Here is a 15721-nt window from a genome sequence, read left to right as displayed (position 1 = left end):
GCCTTACTTAGGGCATTGTAAATGGCCCTTAGTTCCAGAATATTTTTGTGTAGGGAAGTCTCCTGACTTGTCCATAGTCCTTGGAAGTTTCTTCCCTGTGTGACTGCCCCCCAGCCTCGAAGGCTGGCCTCCGTGGTCACCAGGACCCAGTCCAGTATGCCGAATCCGCGGCACTCTAGAAGATGAGCACTCTGCAGCCACCACAACAGCGACACCCTGACCCTTGGAGACAGGGTTATCAGCCGATGCATCTGAATATGCGACCCGGACCACTTGTCCAACAGATCCCACTGGAAGATCCTCGCATGGAACCTGCCGAATGGAATTTCTTCATAAGAAGCTACCATCTTTCCCAGGTCTCGCGTGCATTGATGCACCGACACCTGTATTTGTTTTAGGAGGTCTCTGACTAGAGATGACAACTCCTTGGCCTTCTCCTCCGGGAGAAACACTTTTTTCTGTTCTGTGTCCAGAACCATACCCAGAAACAGTAGACGCGTCGTAGGAACCAGCTGCGACATTGGAATATTCAGAATCCAGCCGTGCTGTTGTAGCACTTCCCGAGATAGTGCTACTCCGACCAACAACTGTTCCCTGGACCTCGCCTTTATAAGGAGATCGTCCAAGTACGGGATAATTATAACTCCCTTTTTCCGAAGGAGTATCATCATTTCGGCCATTACCTTGGTAAAAACCCTCGGTGCCGGGGACAGACCAACGGCAACGTCTGGAATTGGTAATGACAGTCCTGTACCACAATTTTGAGGTACTCCTGGTGAGAAGGGTAAAGGGGGACATGCAGGTAAGCATCCTTGATGTCCAGTGATACCATGAAATTCTCCAGGCTTGCAATAATCGCCCTGAGCGATTCCATTTTGAACTTGAACCTCCGTATATAAGTGTTGAAGGATTTCAATTTTAGAATGGGTCTCACCGAACCGTCTGGTTTCGGTACCACAAACATTTTGGAATAGTAACCCCGGCCTTGATTTCACCTGCTGGAAGTACAGCTTGTGAATTGCCGCCAGTACTACCTCCCCGTCTCCGAGGGCAGCAGGCAAGGCTGATGTGAGGTAACGGCGAGGGGGAGTCACCTCGAACTCCAGCTTGTATCCCTGTGGTACTACTTGCAGAACCTAGGGATCCACCTGTGGGCAAGCCCACTGGTCCCTGAAGTTCCCGAGACGCGCCCCCACCGCACCTGTCTCCACCTGTGGAGCCCCAGCGTCATGCGGTGGACTCAGAGGAAGCGGGGGAAGATTTTTGATCCTGGGAACTGGCTGTCTGGTGCAGCTTTTTCCTTCTTCCCTTGTCTCTGTGCAGAAAGGAAGCGCCTTTGACCCGCTTGCTTTTCTGAAGCCGAAAGGACTGTACCTGAAAATACAGTGCTTTCTTAGGCTGTGAGGAAACCTGAGGTAAAAATTTTTCTTCCCAGCTGTTGCTGTGGATACGAGGTCCCAGAGACCATCCCCAAACAATTCCTCACCCTTATAAGGCAGAATCTCCATGTGCCTTTTAAAGTCAGCATCACCTGTCCACTGCCGGGTCTCTAATACCCTCCTGGCAGAATGGACAATGCATTAATTCTGGATGCCAGCCGGCAAATATCCCTCTGTGCATCCCTCATATATAAGACGACGTCTTTAATATGCTCTATGTTAGCAAATATTATCCCTGTCTAGGGTATTAATATTATCTGACAGGGTATCAGACCACGCTGCAGCAGCACAATTCATGCTGAGGCAATTGCAGGTCTCAGTATAGTACCTGAGTGTGTATATACAGACTTCAGGATAGCCTCCTGCTTTTTATCAGCAGGCTCCTTCAAAGTGGCCGTATCCTAAGACGGCAGTGCCACCTTTTTTGACAAACGTGTGAGCGCCTTATCCACCCTAGGGGATATCTCCCAACGTGACCTATCCTCTGGCGGGAAAGGGTACGCCAGCAGTAACTTTTTAGAAATTACCAGTTTCTTATCGGGGGAACCCACGCTTCTTTACACACTTCATTCACTCATCTGATGGGGGAACAAAACACTGGCTGCTTTTTCTCCCCAAACATAAAACCCCTTTTATGTGGTACTTGGGCTAATGTCAGAAATGTATAACACATTTTTCATTGCCGAGATCATGCAACGGATGTTCCTAGTGGATTGTGTATATGTTTCAACCTTGTCGACACTGGAGTCAGACTCCGTGCCGACATCTGTGTCTGCCATCTGAGGTAACGGGCGTTTTTTGAGCCCCTGATGGCCTTTGAGACGCCTGGGCAGGCGCGGGCTGAGAAGCCGGCTGTCCCACAGCTGTTACGTCATCCAGCCTTTTATGTAAGGAGTTGACACTGTCGGTTAATACCTTCCACCTATCCATCCATCCCATTTATCGGCCTCTGCTCCGCCTCCACGTAACCTTCCTCATCCAACATGTCGACACAGCCGTACCGACACACCGCACACACACAGGGAATGCTCTGACTGAGGACAGGACCCCACAAAGTCCTTTGGGGAGACAGAGAGAGAGTATGCCAGCACACACCAGAGCGCTAAATAATGCAGGGATTAACACTATAACTGAGTGATTTTTCCCCCAATAGCTGCTTGTATACACATATTGCGCCTAAATTTGGTGCCCCCCCTCTCTTTTTAACCCTTTGAGCCTGAAAACTACAGGGGAGAGCCTGGGGAGCTGTCTTCCAGCTGCACTGTGAAGAAAAAATGGCGCCAGTGTGCTGAGGGAGATAGCCCCGCCCCTTTTCGGCTGACTTTTCTCACGCTTTTTTTATGGATTCTGGCAGGGGTAATTTATCACATATATAGCCCTGGGACTATATATTGTGATGATTTGCCAGCCAAGGTATTTATATTGCCCTCAGGGCGCCCCCCCCCAGCGCCCTGCACCCATCAGTGACCGGAGTGTGAGGTGTGCATGAGGAGCAATGGCGCACAGCTGCAGTGCTGTGCACTACCTTGTTGAAGACAGAAGTCTTCTGCCGCCGATTTTCAGGAACACGTCTTGCTTCTGGCTCTGTAAGGGGGCCGGCGGCGCGGCTCCGGGACCGAACATCAAGGTCGGGTCCTGCGGTCGATCCCTCTGGAGCTAATGGTGTCCAGTAGCCTAAGAAGCCCAAGCTACCACCAGTTAGGTAGGTTCGCTTCTTCTCCCCTTAGTCCCTCGCTGCAGTGAGTCTGTTGCCAGCAGATCTCACTGTAAAATAAAAAACCTAAATATACTTTCTTTCTAGGAGCTCAGGAGAGCCCCTAGTGTGCATCCAGCTCAGCCGGGCACAAGATTCTAACTGAGGTCTGGAGGAGGGTCATAGTGGGAGGAGCCAGTGCACACCAGGTAGTCCTAAAGCTTTCTTTAGTTGTGCCCAGTCTCCTGCGGAGCCGCTATTCCCCATGGTCCTTACGGAGTCCCAGCATCCACTTAGGACGTCAGAGAAATGCAGTTGAAGTACTTTGTGCTCAGAAAGCATGATCATTAAGATTATTTGTCAGTTTTTCAGAAATTCACTACCAGTGTCAAAACTTTTATATCTAAGTGACAAATGTGATAGAGTCTGAGTTGGATAAAGTGAGAATTGTGCTGTGAATTTGCTATGGGATTTGAAGCTGCAGTTTATAAAGGCAGAACCTGGTTTGCTTTACCTAAAAATAAAAAAAATGCTTAAAATCCATCTAAAAAAGTCACAGTTAAAACAGCTCTTTACCAAACTATTACACTTGGTCCAACACGTCTTCTAATTTATAAAACCATTACTGTTACACTAACATTTCAGTATGCTGTAGTATATATGCAGGTTTTAGCATCTCCCCATGCAGAATGTGTAGCCTTAACTGCTATATGAACATATGGAAGTAAAAACTGTGATTTCATTATAATTGAGGTTGCGTACAATAATTGAATACGACATATTCATCAACACCATAAATGAAAGCTAAGCACTAATAGATACCAGCTGTTACTGATCTGTGATAAGTCATTAATGATGATTTTGGCAACCAGTAATTATAACTGTATGATAATGCTCAATTGGTTGTTTTGCTGTAGAACTGTAAATAACTGTAAAATGCTGCCACCTCTTAATAAACATGGCCAAATAGTGAAACATAAAAATGTATCAGACCATATCCTCTGTGCAATTGAAGGTTTTATCTATTGAATGCTAAACTACGTACGTAAAAAGGGCAGTTTAATAACATATTGCCTTTGATTTATTCCTAATTTTACTGGGGCGCTCACTGTTCCAATAAATGTGACATTCCCCAGGAAGCGCTATCATGAGAAAGAAGAACGCAGCAGAGCAATTACTGTAACTGAGGAAGACCGGCATCCCCAGCAATGGTGCCATTAGTCTGTTAGTTGTGGTTTGCTGAGATTAATACATAATTAAAGTAATAAAAAAAAGTAATTAAAATAAATTGCATATATTGAAATATAGCAAAATTCATGTTCAAAATTTTATCTTAAAATAAATGAAACTGTCTAAAACGTAATTCATATTTTCTAAAATATGTAACACTTTTTCACATTGTTAACTACACAAGAGTGTTCCTAGGTTCTCAGAAGCTCTGAATCCACAACCAAACTCACCAACAGTGCCATTTTCATGGGTGGGCGAGCCATGCACTGAGTGCTACGACACCAGCATCTACTAAAAGGGGAAGCTGGCCCCAGTCTGATGTGGCCAACCAGGATTCCTCCGGACAGCTCTGTCTGGGAAGCCATCGGTTGGCCGGGACGCATGCATACTTGTAACAAATCACTGAACAACGTGAACATCAGCGTTTCATGTGACCCAGAATGAGGCCCAAATTGTCTAGAAACTGCACTGCTCACCAACCTCATGCCTTAGCAGAAATGACACTCAGACTTACAGGGCTCGTACTTCTGAGATAGCTGACCACATAAATCATAATTGTTAAGACTGCATTTCTATTTTCCTCCCAAAGAGACACAATTTTATGTACTTTTACATATTTAGGGAGACACACAGGCTGATGGTGTAGAGTGTGTACATGCCCACATGGCACTGGCCATGCCCACACAGCAGTGGTCACAGCTCCTCCCCTTCTCGTAATAGGCACTTGAACATTTTTAGCCTCATGCCCATGTTACCCACAGGGGTCTATGTACTAGTCCTTGAAGAGTGATAAAGTGGATGGAGATAAAGTACCAATCAGATCCTAACTGACATGTTACAGGCTGTGTATGAAAAATGACAGTTAGGAACTGACTGGCTGGTACTTTACCTCCATCTACTTTATCTCTGTCCCTCTCTCCAAGGCTTAGTACACAGACCCCTTTATCTGGCCATGGACCTCTTGGTGGTATCACGCACCTAGATTTGAAGAGCCGCACTTAGGTTTGTTACACATGTGATTGTGTAACAAGATGAAGGTGTTTGTGAAGCAGCAACATTTTGTAAATACCCAGGGGTAGATTTACTAAAACTTTTAAAAAGGAAATCGGAGGTGATGTCCATAGTAACCAATCAGAATCTAGATAAAAGATATATATAGCACATTTTAGAAATTCATAGGTGGAATTTGATCAGTTGCTATGGACAACACTTCCACTTTACCTTCATAGAAGCTTTAATAACTCTACTCACAGTTTGCTTCCTAAGTGAGGTCCTTTGTGTTCCAGACAGGCTGTACGTAGAGTGGTTTAAGTGTGTTTGAATAGATCATTGATATGTATATTATTTATGTCTTCAACATTAGTTGCAAGGATTGGAGTGTCTATTTGGCGTACTGTGTTTTTGTGTAAACCTATGTTACATGATGTTACAGTACATCATAACTGGTAATGTACTTGTGGTATCTTCCTGCTACTCACATATACTAACTGTAGTGTAGACTGTAAGGTTTTTTTATTGCATAGTAACTAACATAAAGAAGGATACAGATCATTCACATTCTGGTCAAATAGTCACCTCCACTTCATTAAGGAGCTTAGTTAATCCAGGAATGCGTAGTTAAAGGATTTCATTACTAATCAAGCAAACTGATCCGATCAAAACAATAATTAAGAATTATTCATGGGGAGCACATGTTTAATTACCAAAGACCATAAATTGGACTGATATCAAACAATACTAGAAAACTAAGAATATAAACTATGCAGACAGAATGTAAGTGGAATGTGATTTATGCAGCTATAACATTCTTACAAAAAGATGAAAGTAGCAGGAACAACCATGTAAATCATCTATTGTATACCGTGCATTGCATGCTCAAATGCTTAATTGACAAATACTTAATCAGACTGTAGAGCTTTAGGGTGTCAGACTATATATAATTGTTGCTGGGGCAAAGTGAAAGCAGTTCTGGCCTCAAAGTGCCAAACAGGTAAAATAAAGGGAGGATTTAGTCCACATACCTACATTTATCTAATGTAGTAAAAGGTGCACCACTCCTTTTCATAATACAGGACAAAAATGCTATCACACTAAAAACACATACAGCTAAAAGTCCCAGTATAGGCTTGACAGATCAGATTTGTGGGCTCTGCCCCTCTATCCTGATGGGGATAGCTTTGCCCAGATTAGGCAGGCGGTTGGAAGGTACTGTATGCCTCGTTCATGGTTGATCTGCAGAGCAAAGCAGTAGTGAAATGTGTTCCAATTCTCCAACCTAAAAAGTTGTGAGCTATTCAAACATTTGTGTATTGGACTCTGTTACATTTATAATATTATAGCTGAAATACACAGAAAGTTCTTAGAGCATATGTTGATCACATTGTGAATTGAATGTGGTAGAATGTGATCAAAATGTGCAGAAGAACTGTGCCAGAAGGGTTTTTATGTCTGACAGCACCTTGAACAGGTCTTAGCTATAATTGACTGCTCACATCTATCCTGTATCTGCTATTGTTGGAAGAACCAGCTACTGGAAGCTACTGCATGTACACTACATTACTGGGTCATTACTGGGTATGACAGTTATTTTTTCTTCCCACCCCACGCACCTATAAATGCGTACGGTAGGCATTTACATAAAAGCTCTGCACACCTGCATATTGTACAGGTCCATTAGTGCGTTAATGTGTTTGAATATATACAGTAACAGATGTGAGGTTCCAAATGTCATCTTATTCATTGAATCTTTACTTATTTTCTAGGAATTATGAACAATTACAGTCACATGATTGAACCATTTTGTAATATAAATAGTGAAAAAAATACACATTTGAAAATGTTGTTATAAAATTCAACTCAGCTAAGGTTTCTTAAAATAGTTATAATTTGCTATGTATTCCTATTACTACCATATTATGATTCTACTTAGAGCTCAAAGTGTGCCAGGTTACAACGGTATGACATACCGGCACTGAGCTCTGAACCCTGCTATGCTGTCTGCCGAAAGATCTACCAGCACTTTCTGCTGCCTGTGGATTTGGTGCTGACTGCCACCTGATTACTGCTGGTACACTGGCAGGCATCTATGCAGAGTCTGACTGTGAAACAGCGCAGCCATCATTTCAAATCTGCCGCTGTCTGCCATCCAATTGGAGCTTGTGGAATGACAGTCAATCAGGAGTGGAGGCGACCCCCTGTGTGTCTCAGCCTCCCCCCCCCCCTCTTGCTGTGTCTCTTAGATTCCCTCTTTGTCTCTTAGCTTTCCCCTGTGTCTCTCAGCCTCCCCCTGTGCCTCTCAACCTTCTCCTGTGTTTCTTAGCCTATCGTTCCCCCTGTGACTCTCAACCTCCCCATTTCTCAGCCTTCCCCCCTCCATGTTTGTTCAGCTCCGTCATCCTGTCCTTTAGCACATCCTCCTGTGATTCTCCATCCCCCCATGTCACTTTATCTCCAGCCTCCCAAACCCCCACCTGGCCTGTGTCTCCCCAACCCAACCCAGCACACCCTTACCTCCTGTTCCATTCTGTTTGTGCTGCTCCATCTTCGCTGGCTGCTTGGTTTGGCTCCTTTACATTGGCACAAAACACACTATTGTACCATTAGCTGGTGGCTGGCCAGGCTCCACCTCTGTCTGACTGTGTCCTGCTGAATACAGCATGGAACAAGCAAGTGGGACACAGGAACTGGTCTCCCGAGATTCCTGAGGGAATCTAGATGCCCCGTACAAGTGTCCCCTCTGTCCCCCCTGTTGACGAGCCCAAAAGAGGAACTGCGTTGATAACTTTTCCTGATACCACCATACCCACCGACACACTCGTCGACTCAAGCCACCCCCCTCCCCCTGTCATTCTCTCCTCAACAGTACCTTTGAAAGCCATCTAAAAGTTGTGTTTTAGATTTGAATTTCCTTTTTGGAAATTAATACATTTGAAAACATTACCAGTTTATTCTTAGAGGCCCTGGGCTGGTTGTTGATTTTGGGGGTGAACCCTTTTTCTTTTTTAAATTAACCATTTGTAACCATATTAATAAAATGAAGTCTGCACAGCTTATAGTAATCTGTGCAGTGCATTCACTTCAACGTAGATTGATAGCAGTTTTCTAATTGGATCTGTTGCAGAATAAGGAGTTTACATCCATCAGCTATCAAAAGTGTATTACAAACAAAAACTATACATAGTAAATACTAGTATTTTATACAGCAATCCACCATCAATTCCAATCTGATGGCAAACCTTATCGTGTCCCTTAATTGCTTCTTTGTAAAACATATGCAAGTATTACCATAAGGTGCAGTTAGGTAACATCCAGGTATTGCTATTACTGGGGGTCATTCAGACCCGATCACACGCTAGCTTTTTATGCAGCGGCGCGATCGGGTCTGAACTGCGCATGCATATGCACGCAACGGATTTTACGAAGAAATCGATCACACAGGCGATCGCAAGAAGATTGACAGGAAGAGGCCGTTTGTGGATGGCAACTGGCCGTTTTTAAGGATTGTCCGGGAGAACGCAGGCATGCCCAGCCATTCGGAAGGAGGGTCTCTGACGTCAGCATCGGTCCGAATCGTCGCAGCGGGTGAGTAAGTCCTGAGCTGTGCAGAGACTGCACAAACTTTTGTTTGTGCAGATCTCTGCACATCCGTTCGCACCCCTGCACAGTGATTACCCCCTCCCCCTGTAGGCGGTGATTACCTGGTCGCAGCAGTGCAAAAAATGCCTGCTTGCGACCAGGTCTGAATTAGGCCCATTATCAGGTGCATGCAGATAACATGTAGGTATTATTTTCTCATACAGTTTTTCCTAGAATATGTTTGTTATTGAAGAAGTATAGAAAACAAATAACAGCATTTGTTAGCTTACCCTAAAATGCCTTTCATAATGGCCACTATCATCATCGAATTCAATCACAAATCCATTTAAAGACCAGATGAATGTAAGGTCCAGAGAAGGATCATGAGATGCATGGCACTGCATGGAAGCATTTTCCCCAACTGTTACATCTGCATTGGATGGTGCAAGGGTGATCTTTGTGGCAGCTGCAAGTTTAGAAAATTAATAACATCAAAAATCAATACTAAACATAATAAAATAGCAACAGAAATTCATAAAATGATTCAGACGTTTGACTAGAACATTGGGAGCCCCGCAGATGAAAAGTTTCAAGAGGCTGTCAAGACATCTATGCCCCTCCCCTTTCTGTTCCCCTCTACTCACTTATATTAACATGGAGCAGATGTATTAAGCCTGGAGAAGTGATAAAGCCGTGATAAGTGCAAGGTGATAACGCACCAGCCAATCAGCTGCAATATGTAAATTGACAGGAGCCGATTGGCTGGTGCGTTATCACCTTCTACTTATCACTGCTTTCTCGCTGCTTTATCACTTTTCCGGGCTTAATACATCTGCCCCCATTTTTGCTGTCTGTCTCTTCAATAGTATCAGTGGATACATCTATTAACTAACTGCAAAGAAAAGAAAATCCCTAGAATATAGGAGATGGTGAATACCAGTCAATTAAATGAAGTTACCTGCAGTAGACTTGCTAATAGTGAATTTTTAAAGTTACAGTATGACGCAATGTGTTTTCTAGAAACAGCATTACTGCTTGGGGTGGGAGTTCAAAGAAAAAATAATGAATGTGACAGACTCACATTGTGTCTGTGACATTAAATCTAAAACGTAATAAGATTTTTCCTGGTTGCCCAAATGAATCCATAAGCCTGTTAGAAGTATTGTATGGCTGTGCTAACCTTTTGAATGCTAGTGTGTGAAGTGTTAACTCTTTTGACTATCAAAGCACAGAGTGTGCTCAATTGTGCAGAACGTCTCAGGGTCCCTTTGACCTTGTCCATATGGTTGAAGCATTTTTATGTGTGTGTGTGTGTGTGTGTGTGTGTGTGTGTGTGTGTGTGTGTGTGTGTGTGTGTGTGTGTGGAGATGAGAGAACTGTGATTAAGCTACTGTAGATCTGTAACCTGTGAGACAGGTGAGTGCACGATTGAAGGTTGAAATTGTATATGACCCAATTCAGTGACTCCCAAATCATGGACATAGTTTGTCTGGTTCAGTCGACATTCAGAGTTAGAAGGTCCACATGGACATTAAGGGGTATATTCAATTGAAGTCGAAAGCTGCCGTCTGTCGAAAAGACGTAAATTTTCGACTTTTTAAGGTTGAATCGTGATTCGACCTATTCAATCAAACCCCAAATTTTTCGACAAGTCGATGAATTTGACTTGTCGAAAAAGCACGTGGATCAGCGGAATAGCTGCCGATCCACGTGCTTGTGTCGAAAACGGGGCCAAAACCGACAGGTTTTGGCCCCCTTTTCGACCTTCTCAGTCTGACGTAAAAAAATGTCAGACTGAGATGTGGGACCCAGAGGAGGAGAGGGGGGAGAGCCGCAGGGAGACGGGGGACTGCCGCGGGCAGCCAGGGGAGCACAGCGCTGCAGCAGGATGTCTCACAGCCTTGCCGCTCACAGCAGCTTCCACCCGGCTCCAGCAAGTGAGGTCACGCTTGTTGGAGCCGGGTGGACACTGGTGTGAGGTCGGGCGACTATGTGACATCCTCCTACAGCGCTACTGTAGCGCTACTGTAGCGCTGATCTCCTCCATCTGCCGGCGGCTGTCCCCGCTGGTCTCCCCGCGGCTCTCCTCCCTCTCCTCCTCTGGGTCCCCCATCTTAATTCGACTTGAAAAAGTTGAATTGAGATGAGATTTGAATAGGTGTTGTCGGATCCATGCCGACAATTGCATGTCGGAATGGATCCGACGCTAATTGAATATACCCCTAAGGGGGAATTCAACTGCAGGTGTTAAGTTAACGTGGGTGAATAAGGGTGGTAGACTCGGGCTTTAACGTCTGGAGCTATTCAATTGCACACCATTCTTCACCTGACACCCTTGTCAAAGGGGGTCATTCCGAGTTGATCGCTAGCTGGTGTTGTTCGCAGCTAGCGATCAGCATTTCTGCGCATGCGTATGCACCGCAATGCGCAGGCACGTCGTACGGGTACAATGAGCATTGTGGGTTTGCACAGAGTCTAACAAACAATCCTGTCGCATAGCCGAGCGCAGGAAGATTGACAGAAAGTGGGCGTTTCTGGGTGTGAACTGACAGTTATCAGGGAGTGCTGGCTGGGCGTTCGCTGGGCGGGTGTGTGACATTAAAAGCGCCCCCCCCGTCATTAGAATCAACGCACACGAAGAGTAACTACAGGGCTGGTCTTGTTTTGCACAAAAAGATTTTGCAGGCGCTCTGCTGCACAAGCGTTCGCACTTCTGCAAAGCAAAAATACACTCCCCAGTGGGCGGCGACAATGCGTATGCACGGCTGCTAAAAACTGCTAGCGAGCGATCAACTCGGAATGACCCCCAAAGAGCGTTAACACACAGAATATGTAAAAATCTGATGGATTTGTGCATTAACAGGGTCACAGCACCCATTAACCCACTAGCTATTGGGGATTTTTTTTAGTTTGTTCAATTTAGGTTAATTGATGCCTATATAACAGCCACCAGAAATCAGTCTAGAGCAGGTTATTCCCAACCGTGGTCCTCAAGGCACACTAACAGTGCAGGTTTTAGTGATATCCAGGCTTCAGCACAGGCGACTAAATTAGTAGCTCAGTTATTTTGATTTAACCATCTGTGCTACAGCCTGGATATCACTAAAACCTGCACTGTTAGTGTGCCTTGAGGACCGCGGTTGGGAATGCCTGGTCTAGAGGGAGGAACCAAATTAGGAAAAAAGTAATGTACCTTGCACCTATAATATGTATGTTCAACTGGCTGGTTAAAATGGGCAAATTCCTGCAGATTATAGAAGGGTTGAGCATAGTATTATATTGTTGCTTTAAACATTATGAAGTTCTTGGTATTACAGATAACATAATGATACAGATAATGCCTGTAAGAAAATACGACTTCTTGCATCCATAGTCATGGAAAAGTTTGCCTAGCAGCATTACCTGTAACAGAAAGTGTTCCAGTACTATTTGCTTTTCCTCTATCATTCTCTGCAAAACATGTGTAGCTGCCTTCATCGAGAATTGTTACATTTACAATTTCCAGGCTGCCATCATCCCAGATTGATACCCTAGAAAGAAATGGCAAACTTAAGCAAATATTTATATAGCTTTTATATGGCAGTATTTAATCAATATTTACATTTTATTGCTTAATTATTTTATGTACTGTTTATACTGTATATAGTAGAAAATGTGCACATTTATATGTGTTATGTTTAAGAAACACTAGATGGCAGCAGAGTTACCACAACATTCCTCATGTACAACAAACTGATGAGGAAATGGGCTGATTGTTAGGGATAAATTTACTAAGATGGGAGTTCTATTTAACATGGAACATTGCCCATAGCAACCAATCAGATTCCATGGGGTAAATTTATTAAAATGGGAGTTATATTTAATATGGGATGTTGCCCATAGCAACCAATCAGATTCCAGGTATTATCTTCTAGAAGGTGTTAGATAAATGAGAAGTAGCAGCTGATTGGTTGCTATGGGCAACATCCCATTTTAAATAGAACTCCCATGTTAGTAAATTTACCCCCATGTATTATCTTCTAGAAGGTGCTAGATAAATGAGAAGTAGAATCTGATTGGTTGCTATGGGCAACATTCCATCTTAAATAGAACTCCCATCTTAGTAAATTTACCCCTTAGTTTGCACATTATTGAGATGCCCATATATGCAATGATTTTATGAATATTAATCGAACAATGTAATTCACAAGTTATGTTATCATGGATTGATTTAGTCATAATCAGAATGATTAAATATGCTAACACATACTGTACAGATACAACTGTTTTTAAAAAGTGGTGACAATCACATTTGTAAATCATCTACTGTATCTCTAAGACAAGACTGGAATATTTAGATTTTTGTGATTTATGTGAATGTGACTGTAAATGTTTTTATCAACTAACCAGATATGAGTGAATGTTTTAATAGGATAGCAAGCTTTAAACTGGAGGAAGAATATTTTTTTTATGCAACATACAGTAATGTATAGTGTATTGAATACGAAAATAAATATTTCAGTCAAATACATTACAATTGTAACACAATATATTAGGTACTAAAGCAGCATTTTATACATTTATATAATTATTGCATGCTTAGTAAAACAAATAATAAAAATAATAATATTCCTATACGAGGAAAAATGCAACAAAAGAAAATAACAGCAACCAACAAACAATATAAACAAGGGTGCAAACATGTGAGCCCCATATCAAATAACTGTACAAGAGAAGTTGTCAAAGTTATGTAACTCTTTTCTATGGAATCGAGTAATCCTACAATAATATAATGTAGTATTATAGTAGCATTGTTTAATCTTATCTTTGTTTTATTTAATGACATTGCACCCAATAAACATAAAGTATATCTTATTTTTAAACATTCTCATGGTAAAATAGAGTCTTCCAACTTCTTTGCAGGATGGTTTTACTGGTATGATACATACAGTAGGATAGTCTTTTTGAGCCTTTTTAAATAATCTAATCATTTAGTTAACGTAAGCAAAAACAAAGGCTGAAGAAAATGACATAGAATATATCAAATGTTTGGATGCAAACAGCTGAACTTACTTCCAGATTACTTGTATAATTGTGCAGGCCCATAAACCATAAAATACAGATGTGACCTTATACAGCCCTTCTTGGCGCCCCAGGTCCTGCGAGAATCTGCTAGCGATAGGCGTCTTTTTCCCTGAAAAATGCACCTTAGTTGCAACGGGATGCAACTAGGATGCACCAGGAGACTGTGCTGATTAAGTTGATATGCAGCACGTTTGTATATGTGATTGACTCTCTGAATCTGTATACCAAGTGCATACTGTATACAGCAGCCATGACAGCAACGAAAACGCCCGGCGCTAGCATAGTTGCATGGGACCTGGCAGTTCACTCACGCTGTGTGGCATATTGAGGCTAGACACATCTGTAGCTGTGCCTAACCCAGAGCCAGCCTTAGGCATAGGCAAACTAGGCAAATGCCTAGGGCACTTGGTATGCTTAGGGGCACCAGTAGCTTCTGCTGATTAAAATGATATGCGGCATGCCTATATTCTGTGTGTGACTGCGGCTGTATCTGCATACGAAATGCTACGTTGGAGTGTATTCCTGGATATCACTGTAATGTAGCATTTCGTATGCAGATACAGCCATAGTCACACACAGAATATGAGCATGCTGCATATCATTTTAATCAGCAGAAGCTGCTTGTGCATCCTAGCCACATAGTGATGCAAATAAGATGCATTTTCATAACCAAACGGCGCCCGACGTTAGCAGAGCTGCCAGCTGACTCATGCCAGGCATCTCCTGCAGAACTAGCGGCGGTGCTAGGGGGCACCAGCCAAAATCTTGCCTAGGGCATCATATTGGTTAGGGCCGGCTCTGGCCTAACCAAACACTCTAACTACTGTACAGTATACCCGCATTTATCACACAGTACAACATTCTATTAAGAAAATTATTTATCTTTATTGCAATATCTCAATACTGAGCAGCAGGCAATAAATTAGCTGAATTTTTTACTTTTTTTTAAACTTTTTTCTCTGTTGGTCCTCACGCAGATGGCCAACAAAAAGGCAGAGAATTCCTGAGCAAAAAGACGCAAGACAGTACTGTTGATGTACGTTTTTTCAAGAACATGGAAATGGGAGGAGGGGAGAAGGGAAGGGTAGGGAAAAAGAGGGGAAGGGGAAGGGAACACTCAGATATCTCAACATATGGATAGGGAAAATGAGGGTCCAAAAGATCCTATAACCTCAGGGGGTGGGGAGACAGAATTTATAGGATGACCAGCTTCCTAAAGAGCTCGTATGAGCCGTTCCACAAAAATAAGGACACCTGGTGTCAACACAACAACGTTCCTTCCCTTTTAGCATGCCGCTAAAAGGGACGGGACATTGTTGTGTTGACACCAGGTGTCCTTATTTTTGTGGAACGGATCAAACAAGCTCTTTAGGAAGCTGGTCATCCTATCACTCTTATACATAAATCACAGCTTCTGAGTGAGAGTAGCCAAGGAAGGGGATCTCAGGGATTTCCAGTTGACTGTGATGAGACAGGTAACAGTCGTCAGGACGTGTCTGGGAAGTCTGTTTTGATGGCGCAACAAATCAGGGAACGGTAGTGGGACCAGAACAGGCTTAGTAAGGAAAGGTATATTGGGGTCCAGGAGGGAAACAAGAAGGGAATCAAAATGTCTGTATGACAGTACCAGGTCCACCAGATATGGAGGAAGGAACCCAGCAAATGAGCAACCTAGCCAGTACAGAGAGGAAGTCGAAAGAAAACTATTGTGGAGTCTGGT

At 43.3% G+C, this 15721-nt stretch overlaps 1 protein-coding gene across 3 annotated transcripts in view; it reads right to left on the bottom strand.

Annotated features, from left to right (window-relative positions):
* CNTN1 (contactin 1) overlaps nucleotides 1-15721 on the bottom strand; it is a 337119-nt gene that overhangs the window by 27651 nt on the left and 293747 nt on the right. For all 3 annotated transcript variants that reach the window (XM_063927312.1, XM_063927314.1, XM_063927313.1), the window contains 2 exons: nucleotides 12340-12467; nucleotides 9228-9403 (listed from right to left, as the gene is read on the bottom strand). In XM_063927312.1, coding sequence (XP_063783382.1) covers nucleotides 9228-9403; nucleotides 12340-12467 — 304 coding nt within the window. The remainder of the gene's footprint in view (nucleotides 1-9227; nucleotides 9404-12339; nucleotides 12468-15721) is intronic.

Source organism: Pseudophryne corroboree, chromosome 6, assembly GCF_028390025.1.
Source record: "Pseudophryne corroboree isolate aPseCor3 chromosome 6, aPseCor3.hap2, whole genome shotgun sequence".
Lineage (NCBI taxonomy): Eukaryota > Metazoa > Chordata > Amphibia > Anura > Myobatrachidae > Pseudophryne > Pseudophryne corroboree.
This window is presented reverse-complemented; position numbering and strand designations above follow the sequence as displayed.